Source organism: Pteropus vampyrus, unplaced genomic scaffold, assembly GCF_000151845.1.
Source record: "Pteropus vampyrus isolate Shadow unplaced genomic scaffold, Pvam_2.0 Scaffold432, whole genome shotgun sequence".
In the NCBI taxonomy this organism is placed as follows: Eukaryota; Metazoa; Chordata; class Mammalia; order Chiroptera; family Pteropodidae; genus Pteropus; species Pteropus vampyrus.
In genome coordinates, this window is record NW_011889213.1 from 173,463 (window position 1) to 195,872 (window position 22,410).

The following is a 22,410-nucleotide window of genomic DNA, read 5'->3' on the forward strand; positions in this document are numbered from 1 at the left end:
TCTCAGGTGGGAATCCCCAGCCTAGGATTGTGAGCTGGCCCAGCCTGGAAGTCTGGCTTCTGTATATCTGACACAAGAATAAGTAAGTCTTCAGGGAAAAATCCAAAACTACCCAACTTCTTACAGATGAGGCTTTTTCAAATAGCCTTATTAGCTTTTCAAAAAACGTCACCCAATACCATTAGAATTGCAAAGAAGGAAGGGGATCACACAAGCTGACTCTGGCACCTCTGGCCTCAAAGTGGGCTGGCAGAAGACACTAGTTGCCCTCAATCCTTGACACAGTTGTTGACTTTAGATACGGAAGACTCCACATTCCTTACAAAAACTTCTTGTCTGGCTGGCTCAGGATCCGGGAGAGGCAGTAGGGGATGAGACTGACAGATGCCAGGGGCACTACTGCACTCTTGCAAAAAGACAGAATGTAGAAGATCAGCTCAATTTGGGATGGGGGTTTCAAAGAGTCAAAGAGGTGCAGGAGGATGAGGGAGGTAACGATGCAGCTGAGGCGGAACGGGTACCACTTGCTAAACTTGCCTTTGCAGCTCTCCCTGTACATGCTGGAGTTGAGAGCAAGCCCCAGGCCAAAGAGGGTACCCACGTTCTTCAGGAGGCTGGCAAAAGGCGTGGTGTCAATGTGAACCCACTCTGGCCGTTCACACCATCTTTTGGCTTTCTCTAGAGTCCACAGGAGGTCTATACCGAGCCCCTTCAGCAGCAGGTAAAATCCAATGGCAAAACTGAATAGGAAGAAGGTAATGAGAAAATATTTCTTGAGACTGGCATTGTAGATGCTCTGGATGTTGCGGAAAGTTTCAGCAACAGCAATGCCTGAGTGGAAGAAAGAATGACTGTGAGAAACAGAGAAGACTTTAGACCTTTAACTGGAGGTGGGTTTGGAGCCAATGAGTCATCTGTCCTGCCATCGTGGAATTAAATCACAGATGCTAGATTAGAGGGTCACCTGGTTTATTCCCATATGTGATTCCAGCCTGTCCTCAGCCATAGATTCTTTCAGATGGAAGAGTCATGTCACATACATCTTCCTACTGCTTGTATGTTTCCTGCCAGGGGGTCCTCATGTCTCTACTTGAATACTCTCAGAGGTAGAGAGCTCTACTAGGTTTGCAAATAAATTTATTTAAATAAAGAGCTTTCCTAGGACACTATTAATTTGTTAATTTGTTCCTTAAAACTAAACTAGAGACCACTTCCAGTTGAAGATCAGTAAGAAATAAAGCTTGGAGATTTCAAACTAATTCAGTTGGGCAAGTTAATCTGATGTCTTGCCAAGATTTCTGGAACATACTTAATTGAGTGGATCTGGGCACTCCTATAGAAGTTAATCATTTCAAATTGTCCACCCTTGACTTTTAACCCACTAAAACACTAACAGCATTGATAACCACAGAACATGGTAGGAATGCTGGGATTTTGTCCTGATTAGGGAGAAATGAATCAATGGGGTAGGGAGGGAGGAAGGGAGCCAAAACAGCTGATACCTGACAAGACTCCAGCAACGACCTGATGGGGAAAATGAGCAGCAAGGTAGATTCGTGACAGACAGACGTTCAGCTGCACCGCCCAGAATGCCAACCACAAAATGACAGTCAAGCACCTGCAACAGAAGAAGCAGCCGTAACAGAACTTGGATACAGATTCTTCAGGTGGCAGGAAGGGCAGAGCCTGGCAAACTTGGGTGCCCTCAGTGGATTTTTTGTAAATTGAAGCCCGTGCTGAAAAGCTCAAAGATGCTGTGGCACGTGGAGAAGCCCTGCCGATGTGAATTTTAACCTCCTTGTTTTACATGTTTGATAATTAAGGATTTGCACAGTGGCTGCATATCTAGAATTTCCTGTTGTAAGAATGTCTTATATTTCTTTGTTTGTTTTAACCTGGATAGGGCCCTGGCTCTATAGTTGGTACAGAAATGGGTCTTTATTTACAGCCTGCCATCACCTCACTACCTGATCTCGAGAAACTCCTTTACTGTGCTAGGGGCTTGTTTCCTTATCTGTAAAATTAGGAGTTACAATCCTGGGTCTCTTCCACCCCTAATATTTTGTGACTCTAATGTTCACCCTCAGTAGAAATGTGACAACTCTTACCAGGACCAACTCAAAGTGTGAAATGGGCTAGGGAAATGTAAGGAAGAGCAAGTGGTGTGTCAGCTACAGAGAGAGCCACCTCCTGCCCTCCACCACCCACAGCCCAGCTCTGAGTTCTTACCAAAACCTGTAGGTCGGCTTTTTCTTTCCCCGAAAGATAGAGAGGGTAGAAGTAACCATCACATAATATACACCCGCTGTACCCATGGCATGGCCGGATGGACTCCCTAAAGGACAGGAAAGAGAGGAATGAATGGACTAAAGGTGAAAAGTTTCCATCTGGGAGACTGCTGGGGGTGTCATCTTTCCATCCATCCATCCATCCATCCATCCATCCATCCATCCATCCATCCATCCATTCATCCATCCATCCACCCATCCTGCCATCCATTCGTTTATCCATTTAATTATCTATTTAACAAATATCTATTAAACTCCTATTACATGCCCAGCACGGTGCTAGTCTCTGGGATTACAGTGGTGAGCAAAACCAGAGAATGCCCAGCTTTTGTAGTTATATACAGTCTAGAGATTACACAAAGAGTCAGTGTACTGGATGTATGATTACAAACCAATCTGCCCCCATTACCTCTCTTCCATTCTCTCCTTGTTCCTTCTGCTCTGGCCAAGCTGGCCTCATTGCTCTCATTTAAACATGCTCCCACTTCAGCATCTCTGCATTGTTAGTCTTTCTGGCCAGACAGAACCTTTCTCCAGAAATTTACTGGCTGATTCCTTGACTCCTTCAAGTTTTTGCTGAAATTTCACCTCACTGAGTCCTAGCCTGACCACCCTATTTAATTCTTCAACCAGTTCCCATTCCTGATCCTTCTACCCCTAGAGATAGAGGGTCCTGAGATGGACCACTCGGATCTCCTTCTGAACTGAAGGAGTTTCTTTTCCAGTTGTTGAAAGTGTGGTGTCAGACATCCTCAGCTCTCAGCCTTCTCTGGACATTGCCCTGGGCTGCAGAGAGCCATCTTTATCAGGGTTACCTTCTCCCTGGGGAGCAGCCCACAACCAATCACTAGTCTATATTGGAGCATAAGATCCTGGTCCCTCTGACCCAATTCAGGGCAACTCTGAAGGGCCATCCCCAGCTTCAGAACTCCCTGTGGGGTTGCCTGAGACTGAATCACAACTAGGCTTCTTATGCTCACCTGGCTTCTGATCCTTCCTTCATAAGTATTGCTCCTGAGAGTAGGTAAATGCTTACATGCTAATCTCCATCTGAATCTGCTTTCCAGGGAACCCTGTAGGTAAAGCTTTGTCTTTTCTTCTCTCCTTCTGCTCCTCCCCCTCAATTTCTGCTTCTTCCTCCTTCTTTTTCTAAATTATCATCTTATAATATCCTATATATTTTAATTGTCTGTTATGATGTTATATATTGTACACACACACATGCACACACACACACATCATTCAAATTTCAGCTCCACGAGGGCAGGGATCTTAGATCATTTTATCCACTGAGTTATTCTAAGTCACTAGAACAGTGTCTAGCACAGAGTAGGTGCTCGATAAATCACATCCGAGTTAATGAATAGGGTCCTAAGTGAACAAAGGGTTTGTGAGGACAAATAACTATGGGCCGTGCCATAGTTTAGGGGCCGGAGGTGGGGTCTCTGAGGAAGGGATACCAACACCGACACCTAAGGGTGAGAGGAGGGGCTGGGTATTCTAATTACCTACTGAAAAAGGAAGTCTATCATTTGATCGAATACTCGTCTGCCTGTAACTAGTAAAATGCAGACAGGATGTGGGCTTGGATGGTCAGCTCAGGAGGACACATCTGCCGGGCCAGGCCTCTGGGAAGGACAGCCAGGGGCTCAGGCCTCTAGCCCTTTCCCTTTCCCAGACAAAGGGCCATAGCACGGTTACTCTCATGATCCTTTTGCCCACGAGGGGCTCTTGCCTCTCTGGACTAGCAATTTAGGCTCTGGATACATTAGGCAGATTTCCAAAGTAGCAGTAATATGCTATTCAGGAAGGCCTTCTTGACGTGAATTAAAATGGAATTGTACCACATTGAAGACCATGAAAAAATGCTCATGTTCACTCTTCATCCACAGTGAATGTTAATAGGTGTCTACAGCAAGCAAGATTCCCCAGCTTCTGTCTCTACAGGGCAAGGACTCTCACCTGGTCCAGTCTCACAGGTGACTGGAAACTGCTTTATCCGCGGCACGGAGGTGTTGCTGTAGTAGTCTGTGTCCAGGACCCACCAGTATGGGCGTTGCCCAAAGAGAATCCTGTGGAAAAGCAGAATTAGTGTCTGGAGTTAATGAAGCAACATTTTCGCCTGAAGCCAACGCCTTTGAAAAGAGAGAGTAGCATGAGAGGAAGATCATGTGACCCTAAACAGAAAACTGGTAGCATTGGAGCCTCCAAGAAGAGAACTAGGTGGCTGGGGAGAATTTTTATGGTACATCTTTTTTCTGAATTTTGAACTATTTGACTGTATTATTTATGTAAACATAAATAAATAAACACAAGATTCTAAAATCCATATTTATGGCAGTTATGTGACTTTTCTTAAACCTCCAAATAATCTGTCCTGGAAGGATGCATATGGACCTATAGTTTGCAACTTGGACTTGCATATTCTACCAGGTTCTTATTCTCTCTCTTCGGGCCTCAGGGATCAGATAATGAGCCCCAGCCCCAAGAATAAATCTCCCCCTCCCCCACCCCAGGAGAGGTGGCACTCTCTGTAAGGACATGCATAACTTCAGGTGTTTGCTCTCTATCCTCTCTGCTTTGAAACAGGGTATCTCAGACAAGCCACTTCCCCTCTGAAAGGACTACATATATTTTTCACGGTAGAAATAGGTGTCAGAGGTCTGTCTGGATGCTTCCTTTTCTCTGGGGTGGTGGAATCATGATTTCTCACTAAAATCAAGGACAGCCACTAACTCTGACCTCTACCAACTTAGAGAAAATCTATCATTCTTTACTCGAGGCCAGATATTTGGAATAACCCTTTATCATTTTAGGGTCATGATGTTGAATAGGGACATTACAGATATAACTTAGTAGATGTTTCAACAGAAGTTTCAGAATCCAATCAATATGCTTTAGGCTTCTAAGCCCAATAATTTTTTCTGCTCTAAAGAATTTTGGTTTATGGCCAAAGAATATTAGGGTTGGAAGAGATCTTAAGAATCTCCTGACAGAAGACATAAATAGCTTTAAGGTTGGTGAAGGTCTCAGAGGACAGCTGGCCCAACTCTTAATTCTCTAGATAAGGAAATAGAGGCTAAACCAATAATGTGCTAGAGTCAGCTGGTATTGGCTCACAATTGTAAAATAGTCAGGATTTTTGCAAGCTGGACCCATCGGTAGCTTGAAAGTAGCAATAATAGGAATATATAAACAATAGAAATTAGCAAACACTAAAATCAGGGTTTTTCCTCCCAAGAATCCATTTATCTGCACTGGATATAGTGTAGTTCTTAACAGCCTTGACCCAAGCCAGCCTGCGTGACCTTAAATCCTGCCTCTGACATTTACAACCCATGTTGGACTAGTCATGGTCTCTTCATCTGTAATATAGTAACTACACCCAGAAAAGCACTTAGCACATGGCCTGGCGCATACTAACTGTTCAGTAAATGTTAACTATCATTATTATTAAAGTCCCAGAGACCGAAGTTTACAGATTATGAAACAGAAACTCAGAGAGCTGCTATGACTTGCCCAGGAGACACAGCTGGTAGGTGGCTGAACAAAGGCTGGATCCCAGTTCTCTGGATTACTTCTCATTACCCCACACACCAGGTTTCAAAATTATGTTTCCTTTTTTTAATATATCATTTTTCTTCTTTCATACATCAATCTTTATGTTATCCATTCTGCTTCAAAGTAATAAAACTGTTTCTTTGCTATTAGCCTATAACTCAGACTTTTCACTAAGTCCAGCTGGCCTTCCATCTGTATGAACAGCTTTTCTATATCTTCAACACACTGACAGGGTTTTCTCTGTCTTTTGTCTTTACGTAGCTGATTCAAAGTCAGGAGGGGAGTAACCTGTGTCTTCCCAAATAGCACAGAGAAGGCACCTTCCAACAGATAGACATTTCCAGGGAAAATGCCATCCTCTTTCTTTCCTTGCCAATCTCCTCTCTGTCTGGCTCTTACTCACCACTTAAAGACGAGGTTGAGCCAGTCTCCAATCACAGCTACCCACAGGAGTTTAATGCCCACAGCTTCTCGAAGATGGAACCAGATGGGGAAGAGGACATAGAAGGCATTCCTGAGGTCTGCGACCATGGACACCAAGATGAACCAGTCCTGGGAGTCCTGGTAATTCACCTGGAGATAGCGCGTTGACTGGATCCCAAAGTCATGGAGAACATTCATTCCTTCCTCCATCCTCGCTCCCTGGCCGCTCTGGAAGCCGTCGGCTAAGCCCTTGTAGTTATTTCAGACTTGGTGGTGATTGCTCTGCTATCAGTCTGCGCCTTGCCTGTTTTATACACCCTGTAACCAGACTGCAGAGCAACCCAGCCCTGATCTTTGGACTCAAAAACCACTTTTGTCTAAAATTTATTGATCAAAAGTGCATCATCAGTAGGTTGATGCAAACACATTCAGGGTGATTTACGTAAAATAGAAAAAGAGGCACACAAAAACAGCCTGATCAGATCTGTACTGGGCAGGGCCAATTATTAACTTTTGCATGCCGCTTGACAGTGCCCAGGGCTGCCCTCCTGGCTCTGAAACCCAGCCAGAGACATAGGACAGAGTCTAAATTGCCATGGTTCTTGCAAAGATGTCTGATTTCCTAAGTCTGCAACTGCCTTTATTTGAGACAGAAAGAAGTTTTGGTACTCTAGCTATTCAAGTTTTAAGTCATTAATTTAGAAGATAGTGAGTTCCATTGTACTGGGTACTGTTACCTTGCTGGGCCTTTTTTGACGGCATTAGGGTTCAGGAAATGCCTCTAGTTTGGGAGGTCAAACCCTCTTCCTGTAGGGCTCCACAGCTCAGGGCCAGAAAATAATCATCTGTGAATGCACTGATTAATTCATTTAAGGTCCTTAAAGTTAGGACCTTTGCAGTTTTAATACATAAGTTTAATAAATAGAATGAGTGTGTGGTATGCAAAAACAACATGATAAATATGTGGTTCTAAATAAAAACATCAGCCAATTGTGCCTGGGGACTCTGGAAAGAGCTTCTGTAGTTTGAACTTCCTTTTATTTGTACTTGGAGATTATATATATACACATACATACATACATACATACATACATACATACATTCACTGATGAATTTCTCATCAGTAAGTCCCTATTGCCTTGTAAGGGGTAGGTTGGGGGGACAGGGAAAAGAAACTCAGAGCTAATGAATCTGTAGCAAAGGTTGACAATATTCCATGCTGGAAACGATTAAAACATCATTCAGGAGGTATGATCTGGAGTCTTATCTCCAACTCCCATGGACTCCCACCCACCTCAAGCAGACTCCAACTGCCCTTGACCACATTGTCTCTGCTGGTCCAAGCAACCCTATCCTACCATGCCCAGCCTGGAGAACAGGTAATGATGGTGTTGGCTATGGGTGGTCTATAAATGAGGCATGTACTTGGCAGTGTCATAGGGGAGGGTGTTCTGTACTAGGCCACAGGTAATGAGTGGGCTCCAACAGAAGAGAAAATCCCTTCCCTCTACCCAGATAAGCCTTCCTAGAAAGTATTGAGTAACTATTGCAGTGATCCCTGGGGACTGGAATTTCTATGGTCTGAGGTGAGTTGAGGGCAAATAGGGCAGATCCTCTGACAAAATATTCAAAAGCCATTGTCTGGCTCTCCACAGGGCTGCTAGGAGCCAGAATCTCTGAGTCAGGTGGGGTTACATCATGTGCTAAGCATGTGGGGGGCCAATGGAGAGCCTTATCTTCTAGAGGAACCTCAGGGAGAATGCTTATGTTGATAAGAACCCATGGAGTTGATATCTGCGCACAGGGCAGAGGAAAAGTTCCTCCAGCAGGCAGCCCGCCTGGCAAGGGGACCCTCTTGGTCAGAGCAATTGTGTATCATCATGAGACTATTTGCTTGTCTCCACCTTTCTGCCTTCCAGCCTCTTGTTGCTGCTCCCAGCAAATTTTTATCATGTGCAGAAAGAGGTGAGGCTCCAAAGGAACTAAGCCTGCTAGAAAGCTGACTGAAGAGAGAAATTGTGGAGTTCTCAAATGTTCAAAGGACTTGTGGGTATTTGAGGTGAATAATGTGGACAAAGTATTTGAGTTGCTTGAGATTTTGAAGAGAATTTACTCACTTACTCTCTCCAGAGAGGGGATTCCATCATCTCCTTCTAACTCCTGTCATTTTCTCTTTCAAGAAGATCTCTAGTTTAATCCAAGAAGCATTTCCTGAATAAAGTGCCATGCCTGGCTCTATGAGGAATTCAAAGTTAAATCATGATGTCCTCTGGGACCTTGCCACTCTGGTGGGGCAGGGAGGTTAGACATTTGCACAACTATGTCAACTGGGGGATCCTTAGATCAAAACTGAATCCATTTGTACAAATATCAGCAAGCTCATTATTTTGTCCTTGACAGAGATGACTCAAGACTTATTGATGGCCTCTGGGAAAACTATCAGCTGAGTCTCAGAAGCAGTGAAGATAGAAAATTATATGGCCCCTTCTTCGACAGGAATACCAGCTGGGCACTTCTTAGGCACTTTCTCCACAGAAAGAAATCCAGAGGCTTGGGGATCTTGGTTTGGGAAGGACATGAAGGAAAGATGCCAGAATGTACAGTCTGGTCTGCTGTTAGTAAGGGTAGCTGGGTCCAGTGTCTTGGCACCTTCTTGCCCAGAGCAGAGTTGACTCATTCACTCAAACAAGTTTATTTGCTTACAGGAAAGCAAAGAGGAAAAGGAGTCATAATTTGTCTCATACCTCATCCAAAAATTACATTTATTACCAAAAAGAAATGCTAACTTTACCTGCTGCCAAATCCTCTATTCTGACTGGAGCTCTGGGTTCTATTGAGAGAGGAGCTGTCTTTTTGCTGAGCTATGATCACTAGAATGAATCTCGTCTGCACATTGTATCAGGGATGCTAAACCCAGCTTCAGGCTAAGGCTTTGTCAGAGCAGCTGGGGAGATCTCTCTGAAGGGTTACAGCCCAAACTGCAAGATGTACAGTTTTGTTTTTTAAATTTCTTTATTTCTTTTCAGGTTCCTTTTTTTCCCCTACCAAGTGATCAAAGGTTGGTGTTTAGGGGTAGACAGTCGAAACTGTCTAGATCAACTGCTGTCACGTTTTAAGTGAGTGACCCTGTTTATTTTTTTACAAAAATATGTTGGGGAAAGCAGGTGAAAGGAGAGGCGGATTAATTATTGTTAGCCAGTGAAAATGGCTGACTTATCTCCAACGGGGTGAGAAAGTTCAGCTTTAGGACCTTGAACTGTGCACTTATTGACCAGGTGTCAGGGAGCATGCTGCCTGTCTCAGAATGGGCTGGACATTTTGTCCACAGAAAAATATCAGAGGGCATTTGCTTTACTGTAAACAGTCAAGAACTCCCCGCTCACTACCTTCCTCCTACCACCCAAGGGTCTGCCTTCAACCTAAATCAAATGAACCATTGGAACTTTTATGGGAAGGTTCAGACTAACCATCCTCTCTCTCTTCTCCATCTTCCTTAATGCTGCTCTCCAAAGAAGCTCTTCTTCCCTCGAGAGAATATCCTGTTGCCACAGATTGTTAACCAGTTCCCTTATGACCAGACGGTGACACTTCTCCAGCTTGTAACCAATCCTTTGGCAGTGCCAAACCACCCTAGAAGTTAGGAAACATTCTTGCTATCAAGTCTGATCCTTTCGGCCAGGAGTTAAATTTTGTTGATGGTGCACAGCAGAGGTGAAGGCAAGGCAAGTAAGTCTCTAAAATAGTGGTTGGGACTATTTGGAAAAAGGTAATTTCCCTCTTTCTTCCTGTTCTGTATCCCAGAAGCAAAGAGGGGTTATCTGAGGAGAGATGGGAAGGGTGAGCTAAGGATCCAGCCCCAATCTGCTGTCCCTCCTTGTTTCAACTCATGGATTCTTTGGAAGAATTGGGGCCAACTAAAGAATAAGGGGAGAGAATATGTTATCAGTCGCTCAGTCACAGCCCAGCTTGGTTGGGTGTGGAATGAGTTGGGGACTCGCGGTGGGTAGGAGCTTGGTGTGTTTTTCTTTAGAAGACTCAAAAAATATCCTCAGGCTTTTAGAAGGCAGCTCATGAGACTTCTCCTCCTCCACTTCCACTACTGAGATTTATAAGATAAAAAAGAAAAAGAATAACTAGGAAGATTAAAGAGCTGTGTGACCTTGGCCAAGTCACTAGAATTCTTTGGGGTTTACTTTTGTTGACTGTAAAATGAGACTTGGCGACTTTCAGCCTCCTTTCAGTTCTAATGTTTTCTGACTCTGAGGCGTTCTTTTAAAAATAGCTCCAATGAGGTGGTACCTGCATTTTAATGACCTAACAGAAGTAAATGGTTCATTACTGCAAGAAGGAAACTGTGTGTTCATATCTTTTTAATTAAAATATTTTCAAAAGTAATGAGTTCAAAAGCGTATTCAGTGAAGCCAGTGCTTTTCCCCACCTTTGGACTTTTTCCAAACACTGGTGCTGCCAGAAACCAGCCAAGACTTGAGGACCAGCTGGAATCAGAGAAGCCCTTTACCATTCTCAATCAGAAGCCAGATCCCTACATAGAGCCTGGCATCCAGCCAAGATCCAGATTGGGGAGGGGGGGTCATCCTTTCCGCCCTCTTCTCTCCCGCCTCTTTTTTCCTCCCAGCTCTGCCTTGTAGTCAGTCCTTTAATCAACTCTTTCTTTAATGGCTGTGGAATTTTCATCCCAACCAAAATGTCCATGTTGTACAGTCAGTTATTGTCTTTCTCTCTTCTGGAGCCCAGCTGGGGGACATAATTAGAAAATTAGTAGTCTTGGACCCTCTTAACCCACAACTTACCTCTTCTGAGAGTTCTTAAATGAGAACCATGATGCAGAGAAAGAAGAGGTGAGGCCCTGAATTGTCATGAAAACAAACAGTGAGGTTTCCCCTGCGCCCAGGCCTGGAGAGGGCCAAGGAACTATTCTGAGCTATGAAAACACAACAGAGCTCTGCTGGGAAGTAAACAGCTGTCTGACCGCCAACGCCTGTCTCCCTGGACGCAAGTCCTGACAGTGCCTGATCTCCAGCCAACAGGTAGGAGAGAAAGAGAGAAGGGCAAGGAGTCTAGCGTGCCTCTCTCCTTTAGAATAGAAAGGAAAGTCAGTTTATTTTCCTTTTAAGACTTTAAAGTCTTCTCCACTTTAGCAGGTTTCAAGTGGAAGGAGGGCGGCCCCGGGATCACGTAAGTCCAGGGGATCTCTCCAACCTTGAATTCCAGAGAACAGGGTGCCTGTTGCTCTCCTCACTATGCAACTTTAGCTTCCTCTGCTCTACTGAGAAGTCACCATGACCTTCTCATTGTCAAATCTGCTGGTTGGCCTTTTCTCATCCTTCTTCTTCCTTAATCCTTTGGCCATATCTGCAACTTTTGACAGATAACTGCCTTAAAGTGCTCACCCTCACTGTGTTCCATTGTTGCTTCAGCAAGTTTTACTCTCTTTTCTCCCCTTCCTCCTTCTGTAGTCATCGTGATGTTAGACTCTGCTTGGATACCACCTGGATGTCCCATACGTTCCCCAAACATATGAGTTTTTTCCAGATTTGTTCTTCCTCCAGACTTCTGCTTGTAAACACACATCTCCTCCTGCCATCCCACAGGCACTGAGCCTGGTAACCCTTGAATTATCCTCGACGCCTCATCAGATTTTGACTTTTTCTTGGTTTTCTGCTCTTGCTGCTCTTCATCAGTCCCTTGCCTAGACCTGTTAGTCCCTTTATTACCTAATGTTCTCCTACTCCCTTTCTCATTCCCTAACCCAAGCCATCCTACAGACTATTGGTAAAGGAACCTTTTACAATACATTTGTTTTCACTTAACACCTGAAAATTAACCAGTGGCTCCCTATTGCCTACAGAATAGAGTTCAAACTCAAACTCTCCTACAATTGAACCCCAGATTATCTTTCCAGCATTGTGCCTCGCAGGTCCACTTCAAGAACCCCTCACTCCAGATATACTGATGGGTTTGGATTCCCTGAACATGCCTTGGTTTGCCTACTTTACTTTTCCTTCCCCCTGGAATATCATTTTCTCCATCTCCACATATCCAGATTTTACACCTACCTCAGGGCCAAGTCAATAAAGCCTTCCCTACTTCAAGGCCAAGCTAATAAAGCCTTTACGACTGGTGCTTCCCATTGTCAGCTATAAAGGATCACTCTGCCCTGAACTTCCCTAGCACTTAACCATTCTTATCTTAGAGCACTTAGCATGTTCAAACCTTGTTTTAAAATTGTTTTGCATATGCCTTAACCCTCTTTCTGCTATCCTGAGCCCTGAGGGCCACGAAAGCACCCCTTCCAGCTTCCAGAACTGAGTTCTACTTGCATATTTGGTGCCAGCGTGGTAGATTGTTTAGATGGCTACGATGGTTTCTCCCATTGCTGACACACGCACCTTTGCTTTGTGACTTTGCCCCTCTTCCCAGCAAGACCAGAAGTTTATGCCTCCATCCTTTGACTCTTTTACTTTGGCCAATGAGACATTAGCCTACGTGATGCAAGCAGAGACTTGAAAAGCATCACACACTAAGGTCTGTCCTCTTTGGGCTGCAATTGGAATCCTGGACCACAAAGAGGAGAAGTCCAGGCTGGGCTGCTGGAGATACAATGCTTTAACATGTGGCCTATATCTGACAGCCAGCCCGACTGCCAGACATGTGAGTGAGGTCATCTTAGACAATCCAATCCAGTCTCTCTGGCAGATATTTACAGCCATGTGAGTGATCCTAGACAATTCCAGAGAAAGAACTGCCCAACCGAGCCCAGCCCGGAGGGTCAACCTACAGAATAATGAGCAAATAAAATGGTTTGTTGTTTTAAGCCACTATTTTTTTTAAAGGTGGTTTGTTATACAGTAACTGAAATACCCAGTAGATGCTGGTTAATAAATTATTAAATAATAGCTAGCATTCACTGAGCTTTTACTGTATGCTAAGGACTAGTCTTGGAAAATTACACAGATTAACCCAGTTAATTCTCATAAAAATCCTGGTACAGATTTTATTATTGTCCCCATCTTACAGGTGATGAAAGTGAGGCCCAGAGAAGTTAAATAAGTTGCCCAAGGTCACACTTGCCAGGTCCAACTTCCAGCAATTTGACCCCAGAAGCCACACTATAAACCATTATACCACGTTGCAAGATGAGGAAAATATTGACTCATTGATTTGGTGCCTCAGAAACATACTCCCCCACATACGTGCCAAATTCTATATAGCATTTTGGGGTCTAATGCCCAGCCTATGCTTTTAGTCCTCCCACACCATGTCCTCTTGGGTTTGCCCTGGTTCTGGGCACCCCCTTCCTGCTTCAGGGAAAGCCCAGCATGGGGAACTGATCTACAGACCTGCCATCTGTCTGCCCCATCTCCTTCTTACAACTTTTTTTGGGTCGCTACTTCCAATGGTGAAGATTTCATCTGGAGAGAAAATGCTTGGGCTCAGAGTGTCATTGTCACCCTTTGGCTTCGTGTCCTGGCTTAACCTGTGCAGCCAGGGTGATTTTTCACTCAGGATCTTTGGACTTTCTTAGATCTTTGTTTTTTGAGTTAGTCAAAAAAGAATTACTTGGCCGTAACTATTGTTGTTTGTTTAGATTTCAACAGAGCTGTATTTAAACACCCATAGTGAGCATGATGCCATGCTAGGCACCAGGCCACCACGGCCAACAGGACATGGTTCCTGTTCCAGGAAGCTCAGGTTCTATGATGGAGAATGAGAGGAGGACATTCTAGTGTAGCCAATGAACTAGAGTTCAGCGTGTGAACCTCCATCATAGAGTTTTGTTTAAAGTACTAAGGAAGTTGGGAAGAACAAAGCAACAAGCAGGAAAAGGTGTGTGTGGGGGTGACATTTACATTGGGTTTTAGAAGATGAATAAAGCATCACCAGATGAAGAACGGAGGAAGAGGAAAGAGGAAGGAGTCATAGAAAGGAGAGAGGAAAGTGCATGGGCAGAGGTGCGAGTGGATGGGGACAGCCTGTTTGGGGAAGGGCACAAGGTCAGCACAGTGTGGAGTGCAGGGGGTGTGAACAATTTAATGTGCCCTAGAGAGTGGGAAGCTCTGAAGATATATAAGAGGCATTTGACCACGGGAAAACTACAGGAGGAGGAGGGAAGGTGAGAATTTGCTTACAGTGAATCTCTGTTCAGGAAGTTAGACGCGAAGTCCACAGTGAAGCTGGTGTGAGTTGTGTCTGGAGCCTGTGGCTGTCTCTAGGATACCTCACGGTCTTTCTTGGTGAATTCACCACAGTTCAAGGGAGGGGCCTAAATCAGAAACCAGATTCATCAGCTCACCAAGGGAGACTGTCTTCCAGGGAAGATCTAAACTTACCGAAGTAACACCTGAAGGTTAATCTTCATTTACAGTAACTGTCAAGCAAAAGCTATTATTATGAGAATACTGATTAGTTCATTTACAGAAGAGATGTAACCGACTTGCCCATTTCTTCCCTGTGTGGTAGGAAGCTGGCCCACCGAGCTGTGAGTCAGAATCAGCAGTTGGTTCTGAGATAGGTTTGCTAAGGCCTCGTTCCTCCATCCCCGCTCCCCTCCTCCCTGCAAATGTGCCTCCAGGGCTGGGCGTGTACGGGCCTTGGGTGGGTCCTCTGCTCCAGGCGTGGTCGAATTGTCACTGAAAGGGCGGGCTCTGTAACACTCCTTTCCATGTCTTCTAACAGACACATTCTTTATGTATCTTAAACTCTCTGGTCAGGCTCCTCTGGCCAGATCGACACTGAACTGCTGTCCCAGGGTTTTCTCAGCCTCAGCTACATGTTAGAATCATCTGGGGGAAATTTATTCTGCTAATGCCTGAGACTCACCCTCCGAAATTTGGACTTCATTGGTTTGAGGTGCAGCCCGAGTATGTGAGGTTTTTACAAGCACCACTCCACCACCGTGATTTCACGTACAATATAGGTTGAGAGCTTTTGCTTTAAGGCAATTGTGCATATTTTTACTCTGGTCCATTGAGTGTTGCTTTTGCTCTTAGAAGGTCACTTATCATGTGCTGGCTGGAAAACTACTGCTTGGCTATTGCCCATGGGAACATAAGCTATCACCCATGGGAACATAACATTCTAACAATAAGCTTTCTGCTTCTGTACCCCTGCTTGCACGCCCGACCTGTGAGTTGACTGGTAGTGAACAGGAGAAAAATAGACTTTTGTGTAAGAATGAGGAATGGGATTTAGGGCTTAAAAACCCTGTACCTCTACATTTCGGGGCTGCTTAATTTGGGGTCTGTGTACCCCTGGCAGACCCAGCTGGCTGAATAAAGAGTGTGTTTCCTATAACTCATTGATTTCTGGTGGTCCGTGTGTCTTTCGGGGGCTGGCGGCTATAACAATCATGGATCTGGTGCCAAGTGCTTCTCAAGCATTACCTTGTTTAATTCTAAGCCAGTCAGTCAGTGACAAAGAGCAGTGGTACAGGGGAAGGCAATTAGGTATAATTCCACAAAGACCTGAGTTCAATCCCAGCCCTGCCTCTTACTAGCCAGGTGACTTGGGGCAAGTTACTTAATCGCTCTGAATCTTAATTTCCTCATCTGTAAAATGGCAATAATAGCATCTGCTTCTCAAGGTTGTTGTGAGGAATAAATGAGGCAACAGAGGGGGAAACCAGCTAGCTCAGCCTTGTCTCCACCATATTGGCTCTATTTCAATGGGAGAAGTGGGAGAGACTGAGACATCGCATTCCTTGAGGGTTCTCCGGAAAGGGGGAGCCCCCACCACATTCTGGCTCATGGACATAACGTCAACAAGTATGAGAAATGTGTAGCGGGAGGCTTTCTGCGACCCAAGCCCCACCGAGAACGCTATACTCTATTTCCCTTCACAGGATTCAGATGTGGGAAGGAGGAATGCTACAGGAGATGCAGACACCCACCTGAGCCTGAGTGGAGCACCCACGGTCAACCATCGGCCACGGGCCAAGTGCTGAAGTGGGTGTGTGTGTGTGTGTGTGTGTGTGTGTGTGTGTGTGTGTGTGTGTGTGTGTGTGTGTGTGTGTGACAGCCCAGAGAAGCATCCTTGGCTCTCCCGCAGCAGTTGTTTTGGGAGCAAGATGAGAGCATTTATACCCAACATGGTCCGAATTTCTTTAAACAAGAAAACACAAGAAAGTCAAAACATGATATTTGTTTGGGTTGACAGCATAAAGAGAAACGAAATCACTGATCAGAGAAGCAAAATGGAAAAAAAAATCAGCGACAGCAAACCAGCTCTGCCTTAACCTTTTCCCATCGGAGCACTTGTCATCATATCCTGCTTTCATTCTTGAATCGAGAATGTGGCTCCCATGGTTTTAGTCTTTGTATGCAGGTCCATTTGCCAGAACTTAGTTCCTTTCTAGCTCACTAGGTTGAGCCTGGGTTCCCGGAGGTTCTTGAAGGAACCACAGGGCCTCCATGGTGTCTAAGCTTCCAGCCTGCCATTTTGCTCTGGTCACAAGCTGAGCTGAACCCAAATCTCTGTGCCCTAAAGGCCCCTCTTGCCAGGGCCCTCCCCTACAGCTGGGTCAGTAGCCTGGGATTCCTGCTGGGGAAGGAGCCCCTCTATTCCTGACCTCATGCCCCCGCTTCTAGAAAAGACACAGACAGAAGTGGGCAGGCTGTAGAAGCTGAGATGTGGACGCTGCATACCACATGGGTTTTTCTGGTCTGGAGGCACCTAAGAAAGCTTGCTCTTTGAGCCCTACCTCCTCTCCATCTTACTCCTGCCCCTACATTCCTTTCTGGAAAATATCCCAGTTCTTATTTATGCCCATGCAAAGTCCACACAGCAGAGATGTGAGGCCCTGGAGCCTGTGGCATGACCATGCCGATGATCCCCACTGGGACACCCGAGCACATGTGCACCCCTGATTGGGCAACTCCTGGCCTGCTTGCCTGAGCTCCTGAGGCTTTATGGTTCCTACCCTCAGTGATATTCTGGTGACTATGTGGCTGCTGCACTGTAATAGAGCCAGGCCACTGTCACCTATGGTCCTGGGAACAGATGACCCTTAGCATTTCATCAACAAAACTCCCTGGACTGCTGCTGTCACTTGATCATCTCAAAAGCATACTCCACATGGCCTATGTAAATAGCAGGAACTTAGAAGAAGATTATTTGGCAGTGTAAACAGAGGACAAGGTGACAGGAGGAACATTTTTGTTTAGGTAGTATGAGGCAGAGAGACGAAATGAAGAAAGCTGTCCAGAAACAAATGTCTCCCATAAGGAGACAACTGTGGACTGTCCTCTCCCATAGGACAGCCCTCTGCATGTTCAAGGCTTCCCCAGCCCCGGGACAGAGGAGGAGCTGGGCAGGACGAAAAAAAGCTTCTGAATGTGCTTAATGCCACTGACCTGTACATTTAAAAATGGTCTCACGGTAAATTTTAGGTTATGTATATTTTACCACAATAAAACAAAATGGTGCCGTCACTTTGGAAAACAGTCTGGCAGTTCCTCAAATGATTAAACACAGAGTTACCATGCGACCCAGCAATTGCATTTTCAGGGGGACACCCAAGAGAAATGAAAACGTATGTCCACATCAAAGTTTGTACACCAGTGTTCATAGAAGAATTATTGATAATAACACAAAAGTAAAACAGCCCAACTGTTCATCAACTGATATGGATAAACAAATACGGTGTATTCGTACAATGGAATATTATTTGGTCATAAAGGAATGAAACACTGATTTATGCTACACCATGGATGCACCTCAGAAACATCATGCTGAGTGAAAGAAGCCAATCACAAAACACTGTGTGTTATATAGATCTATTTAATGAAATGTCTAGAATATAGGCAAATCTATAGTGACAGAAAGTTTACTGTTTGCCTAGAGCTGGAAAGGGGTCGAAGGGAAATAGGAAGTGACTACTAACAGGGATGGGGTTTCTTTCTCGGGTGATTAAAATGTTCTGAAATTAGTAGTGCCAGTGGTTGCATAACTTGACGAATATACAAAACCCCACTAAATTATACACACACATTAAAAGGGTGAAGTTTATGGTATGTGAATTATATCTCACTATAAAAAATAAGATTAAACAACTGTTAAAAAAAAAACAAAAACACAGAAGTATTCTGGGGAAAAGCTTGGCCATCACTCTAGGCTCCCAGCTGGCAATTCCTCTTCTCTCTGGGATGGGAACTCAGCAGGTCAAGGGTCAACAAACCTGAATCCATCCTCCCCACCCCACATCAAGTATCACAGGCTCAGGATGCCTCCAGCAAGGAGAGGGATGTAAGGGAGGGTGATGGGAGAGAGAGGACCTTGGGGTGGAGGAGAAGGGGACCTCAGGGTGTGAGGAAGGAGAAGGGGGCTTCAGGCTTCCTGGCCTAGTGCCTACTGCTCCTCCTCCCCACACACCCTGGCCTTTGGGCCTCTGATCACTTTCCTCATCTCAGGGACCACCTAGCTGTGAGAGAAGCCCCCATGGGAGAAGGCAGGAAGGTCAAGGGCACAGTCAGCAGCCTTGGCGAGGCAAGCTAGGGGGTTGACCTCACAGGACCCGGCATCCTCATCCTCCCGGAAGTAGATGGAGTCAGCAGAGTCAGAGGAGGGGTCCTGGTCAAAGAAGTTGTAGGGTCGGAGGAAGAAGCCCACACCATTCCCCACAGTCACCGTGTTGGGAATATCCTCTGCATGTGGGATGTGCAGGAAACCGGCTGTCACCCAGGCCACCAAGTCCTAGCAGGAGAGAAGGAAGAGAATCATGATGCCTGGCTTTGCTAAGGGTACGCCTGCTTCCCGCGGTAGCCTTGTATATAAGGATTCAGCTCACTGACCCACAAAAAATGTGAAACCACAAAGCTTCATTTCTTCAAGGAATCTGCCCTGCGAGTAAAGTGGCTCATCCATGCTCCCTCTGCCTCCTGCTGACTGACCTGCCCTGAAACAGTCTCATTGTTGATGAAGTCAGTGAAGTCCACAGTGGGTGTCCAAGGGTCATTCAAATTGTAGATGCTGGTGCTGCTGGGCTCCTCCTCCTTCCGTTGGGTCACAGCCAGCTGGTACCTACAGGAGATGTGGGTTAGAACCACAGGTCATCAACCTGTCCTACTGTCTGAAGTTACACTGAAGAGGGAACACAAAGGAAAAATGAGCACATTTTCCCCATTCTCCCTGTCTCTCATAGAGTTCCCACATTTGTTCAATATCCTATATCTCAAACTTTAACTGGCTCATTGTCTAGACTTCGGGTCCAAATGTCGCTCATGCATCTATCCAGATCAGAGCTCGAGCCCCAGATGCAAATGCAGGGACATGGCCTGTTTCCCACTTTAGGTCAATTTCTCTATATCAAATGCCTGGATTTTAGGCAATACTCCCTCTGATCTGCGTTCTTCTTGTACTCTTTGTTTTCCCCTCCAGTCTTTATTGTAAACATTTTAAACCCGCAAAAACATTGAAAGAATAGTATAGTGAACACCCATATACTCACATCCCAGATTCTACCTTTAACATTTTATTCTATTTGATTTCACATGTATCTCCCATTCATCTATGCAGCCAGTAGGCTTCATTTTATTTTTTATTTTATTTTATTTATTTATTTATTTTAGGTGAGGCAACCTTTGATTGACCTCACAGATTGCAAGGACCTTGTCAGCTTACAATCCCTTGTTTTTTATTTTATTTTTTACGACTACAACACCTGGTCTTCCTAGGTGGTCTCCCATCCAAGTACTAAACAGGCACAACCTTGCTTAGCTTCCAAGATCAGACAAGATCGAGCTTGTTCAGGGTGGCATGGCCATAGGCTTCATTTTAAATGGCTAAAGATTGTGGCCACAGACCTCTGAGTGTGTGTGTATGAGCGTGTGTGATGAGTGAGTGTGTGCATGCATACCCATGGGAGGTTGAGGAATCTGGGTTCCCAGCAACATGGGGCCTTTCTTACAGTCCATCTCCCCCAGCTGACACTCTGCCACTCACCTCCCCCAGCTGAAGGCTCTCTCCATAGAGCTGTTCTGGGGTAGTGGCTCTCCGGCAAAGCTGAGCGTCTGGATGCGGTAGCCCCGAGGGTGACCCCATTTGTTGCTGTGGTTGCTGGCCAGGTACAGATAGCGAGGGTGGGTGCCTCCCAGGGGGAAGGCAGCCTCTTCCTCCGTCTCTAGCAGCTTCCGGGTCACCTGCAGCCTCTGCATCTGGTGCTCAGGGCTCCAAGGTATCGCCATGGGGACAAAGGCCATGTCATCAGCCCAGACCCAGTTTTTCAGTCCTGCCGGGTTGAGGAGAGGTTGGTGAGGGGAAGGGTGGGACAGAGGGCTGGTCATGCAGCTGCTATGTCCCCACCTGGTTTCAGAGTGGGGCCAAAGAGTAGCCCAGAACTCAATGTGCGTCCTACTTATCCTCCCCTCCCCAAGATATCCCTCATCCAGATATTTGGAGAAGAGATTTTGTCCCTGATGTTAACCTCTGATAACAGTCCCAGATGCCTTGTGACTGGTCCTCCCCTCAGCTCCCTCTGAGGGGCTGCAAGGGAAGGTGGTTCACCTGAGGTTGGAGCAGTCTTGCAGGCGATGTGCAGAGTCAGGGTCTTTCTGACCCGAGGAAGGGGTCTGTGCTTCGTATCTGAAGCCCCATATATCACCAGGTCAGCCTTATCATGAAACTAACAACATAGCATGTATGTAGCTCGTATTTATTGAACCTGAAGGTGCTCGGCAGCATGCAATCTGCTTTAGTGTTGATGATTTACTTGTATAACAATTCGATGAAGAAGGAACCACAATCGTACCCATTTTACAGATGGGACAACTGCGGCTTAGAGAATTTAAGTAACATGCCCTGGTTTGTAACCAAGGGTACACAGTTAGTTTTGTGACAGTGCTTAGGGACCCACGTCTTAAATTGGCTCTACACTGTGTACATATCAGCGCATGGAGGAAACCAATATAGCATGGCCCCACCACACATTGATAGCAGACATGTAGGCCAGACCTTGGGCCCAATGCTGCTGGAGCTTGGAGGTATTTCCCATAGTTTGGGGTTTGGCAAGGAATTAAGAGCAGATCCTAAGGCAATCAGTTCACCTGAATTTTTGGAGGTGTTGAATAATTTGTTAGAGTCTAACTAGGTCTCATATTAGAAGTCAACTTTAATGATCTGAGACCCAAGAGCAGTAAACCAAAACATGCTGGAAGCTCCCTCGATGCCTCCCAAGACCAGAAGAGAACAGACACTGATTAAGCAAACCCTCAGTTTCTTTTTGTGGATTCACTGCCCCTAGTTCACATCCCAGGGCTTCCACACGTAGGTAACAATTAAAGGCCAAGAGTTTTTTCTGGTACATCCACACAAGCAGGATCATGTGAATAATATGGCAATAGCTAATCCTTCTCACTGAGTGTCTGGTACCATTCCAGGTGCTCTTTAAGAGTCTTCATTGCTTAGATGCAGAGATAGAAAGAGATGCATGTGTCAGTTAGAATACACATGTATGTATTTTAGCTAAGTCCAATGAGAGACCCTAAAAGCAATGAGAGCCCAGTCATAATGAGCACACCTAGACCCAGATCTTGGTTTCTAAATACTATTCTCCAATAATAGGAATCAGAGCTCCTTGGAGAAGTGGTAGATTGATTTCAGGGCTGGAATAGGGAAAAAAACAAGTTGAAATTTCTTGTGGTGCCAGAAAATAAAGAAATGCTCCAAAAAAGACAGAGTCATGTCAAAAGGACACAGGAATCAAAATGAAAGATCTTCCAATGGCCAAGAATGGAACAATTTGAGATATGATTAAATGATAGTATTGGGAGGAATAACTCTTTCTTATGGAGAATTCCAATTAATAAATGTATAAAGAATAAGGAAGATAATATACATGACCAGTGGGGGATACCATAGTAATAATCGTTGTAAAAAAAAAAAAATCCACCAATATATTAAAATTAGTGGGCAAAAGTCTGAGAAGAAAAGCAATAGGGCATCTGTGTAACATCAAAGTAATTTCCTCAAGATATTTATTTATTGCAGATGGAAAAATATTAACTTTTCCAATGGAGAAAACCAGAAGACATCACCTTAACCAAGTGCTTGAGGTCGATGTCACTTATAATAAGACGTATCAGCATCATGTACCCCTTGATATGATGCACCGAGAATGACATAA

At 45.1% G+C, this 22,410-nt stretch overlaps 2 protein-coding genes and 1 pseudogene across 3 annotated transcripts; all 3 read right to left on the minus strand.

The window, feature by feature from the left end:
• Nucleotides 1-319: 319 nt before the first annotated feature.
• G6PC (glucose-6-phosphatase catalytic subunit) lies at nt 320-6,556 on the minus strand. Of its 2 annotated transcripts, none has more exons than XM_011381165.1 (5): nt 6,253-6,556; nt 4,251-4,360; nt 2,230-2,335; nt 1,503-1,618; nt 320-831 (listed from the first exon to the last, which is right to left on the minus strand). In XM_011381165.1, the coding sequence occupies exons 1-5, from the start codon at nt 6,480-6,482 to the stop codon at nt 320-322; spliced, it is 1,074 nt and encodes a 357-aa protein (XP_011379467.1). In that variant the 5' UTR covers nt 6,483-6,556. The 2 variants fall into 2 exon arrangements, with proteins under 2 accessions (XP_011379467.1, XP_023379722.1); XM_023523954.1 differs by having other exon boundaries at nt 816-831; nt 2,230-2,252; nt 4,245-4,360; nt 6,253-6,482.
• A 12,151-nt stretch (nt 6,557-18,707) lies between these two features.
• On the minus strand, nt 18,708-20,488 carry LOC105306266 (membrane primary amine oxidase-like). The gene is made up of 3 exons (XM_011381167.1): nt 20,232-20,488; nt 19,181-19,310; nt 18,708-18,983 (listed from the first exon to the last, which is right to left on the minus strand). The coding sequence occupies exons 1-3, from the start codon at nt 20,486-20,488 to the stop codon at nt 18,708-18,710; spliced, it is 663 nt and encodes a 220-aa protein (XP_011379469.1).
• Nucleotides 19,939-20,057, minus strand: LOC111732183 (annotated as a pseudogene).
• Nucleotides 20,489-22,410: the final 1,922 nt, after the last annotated feature.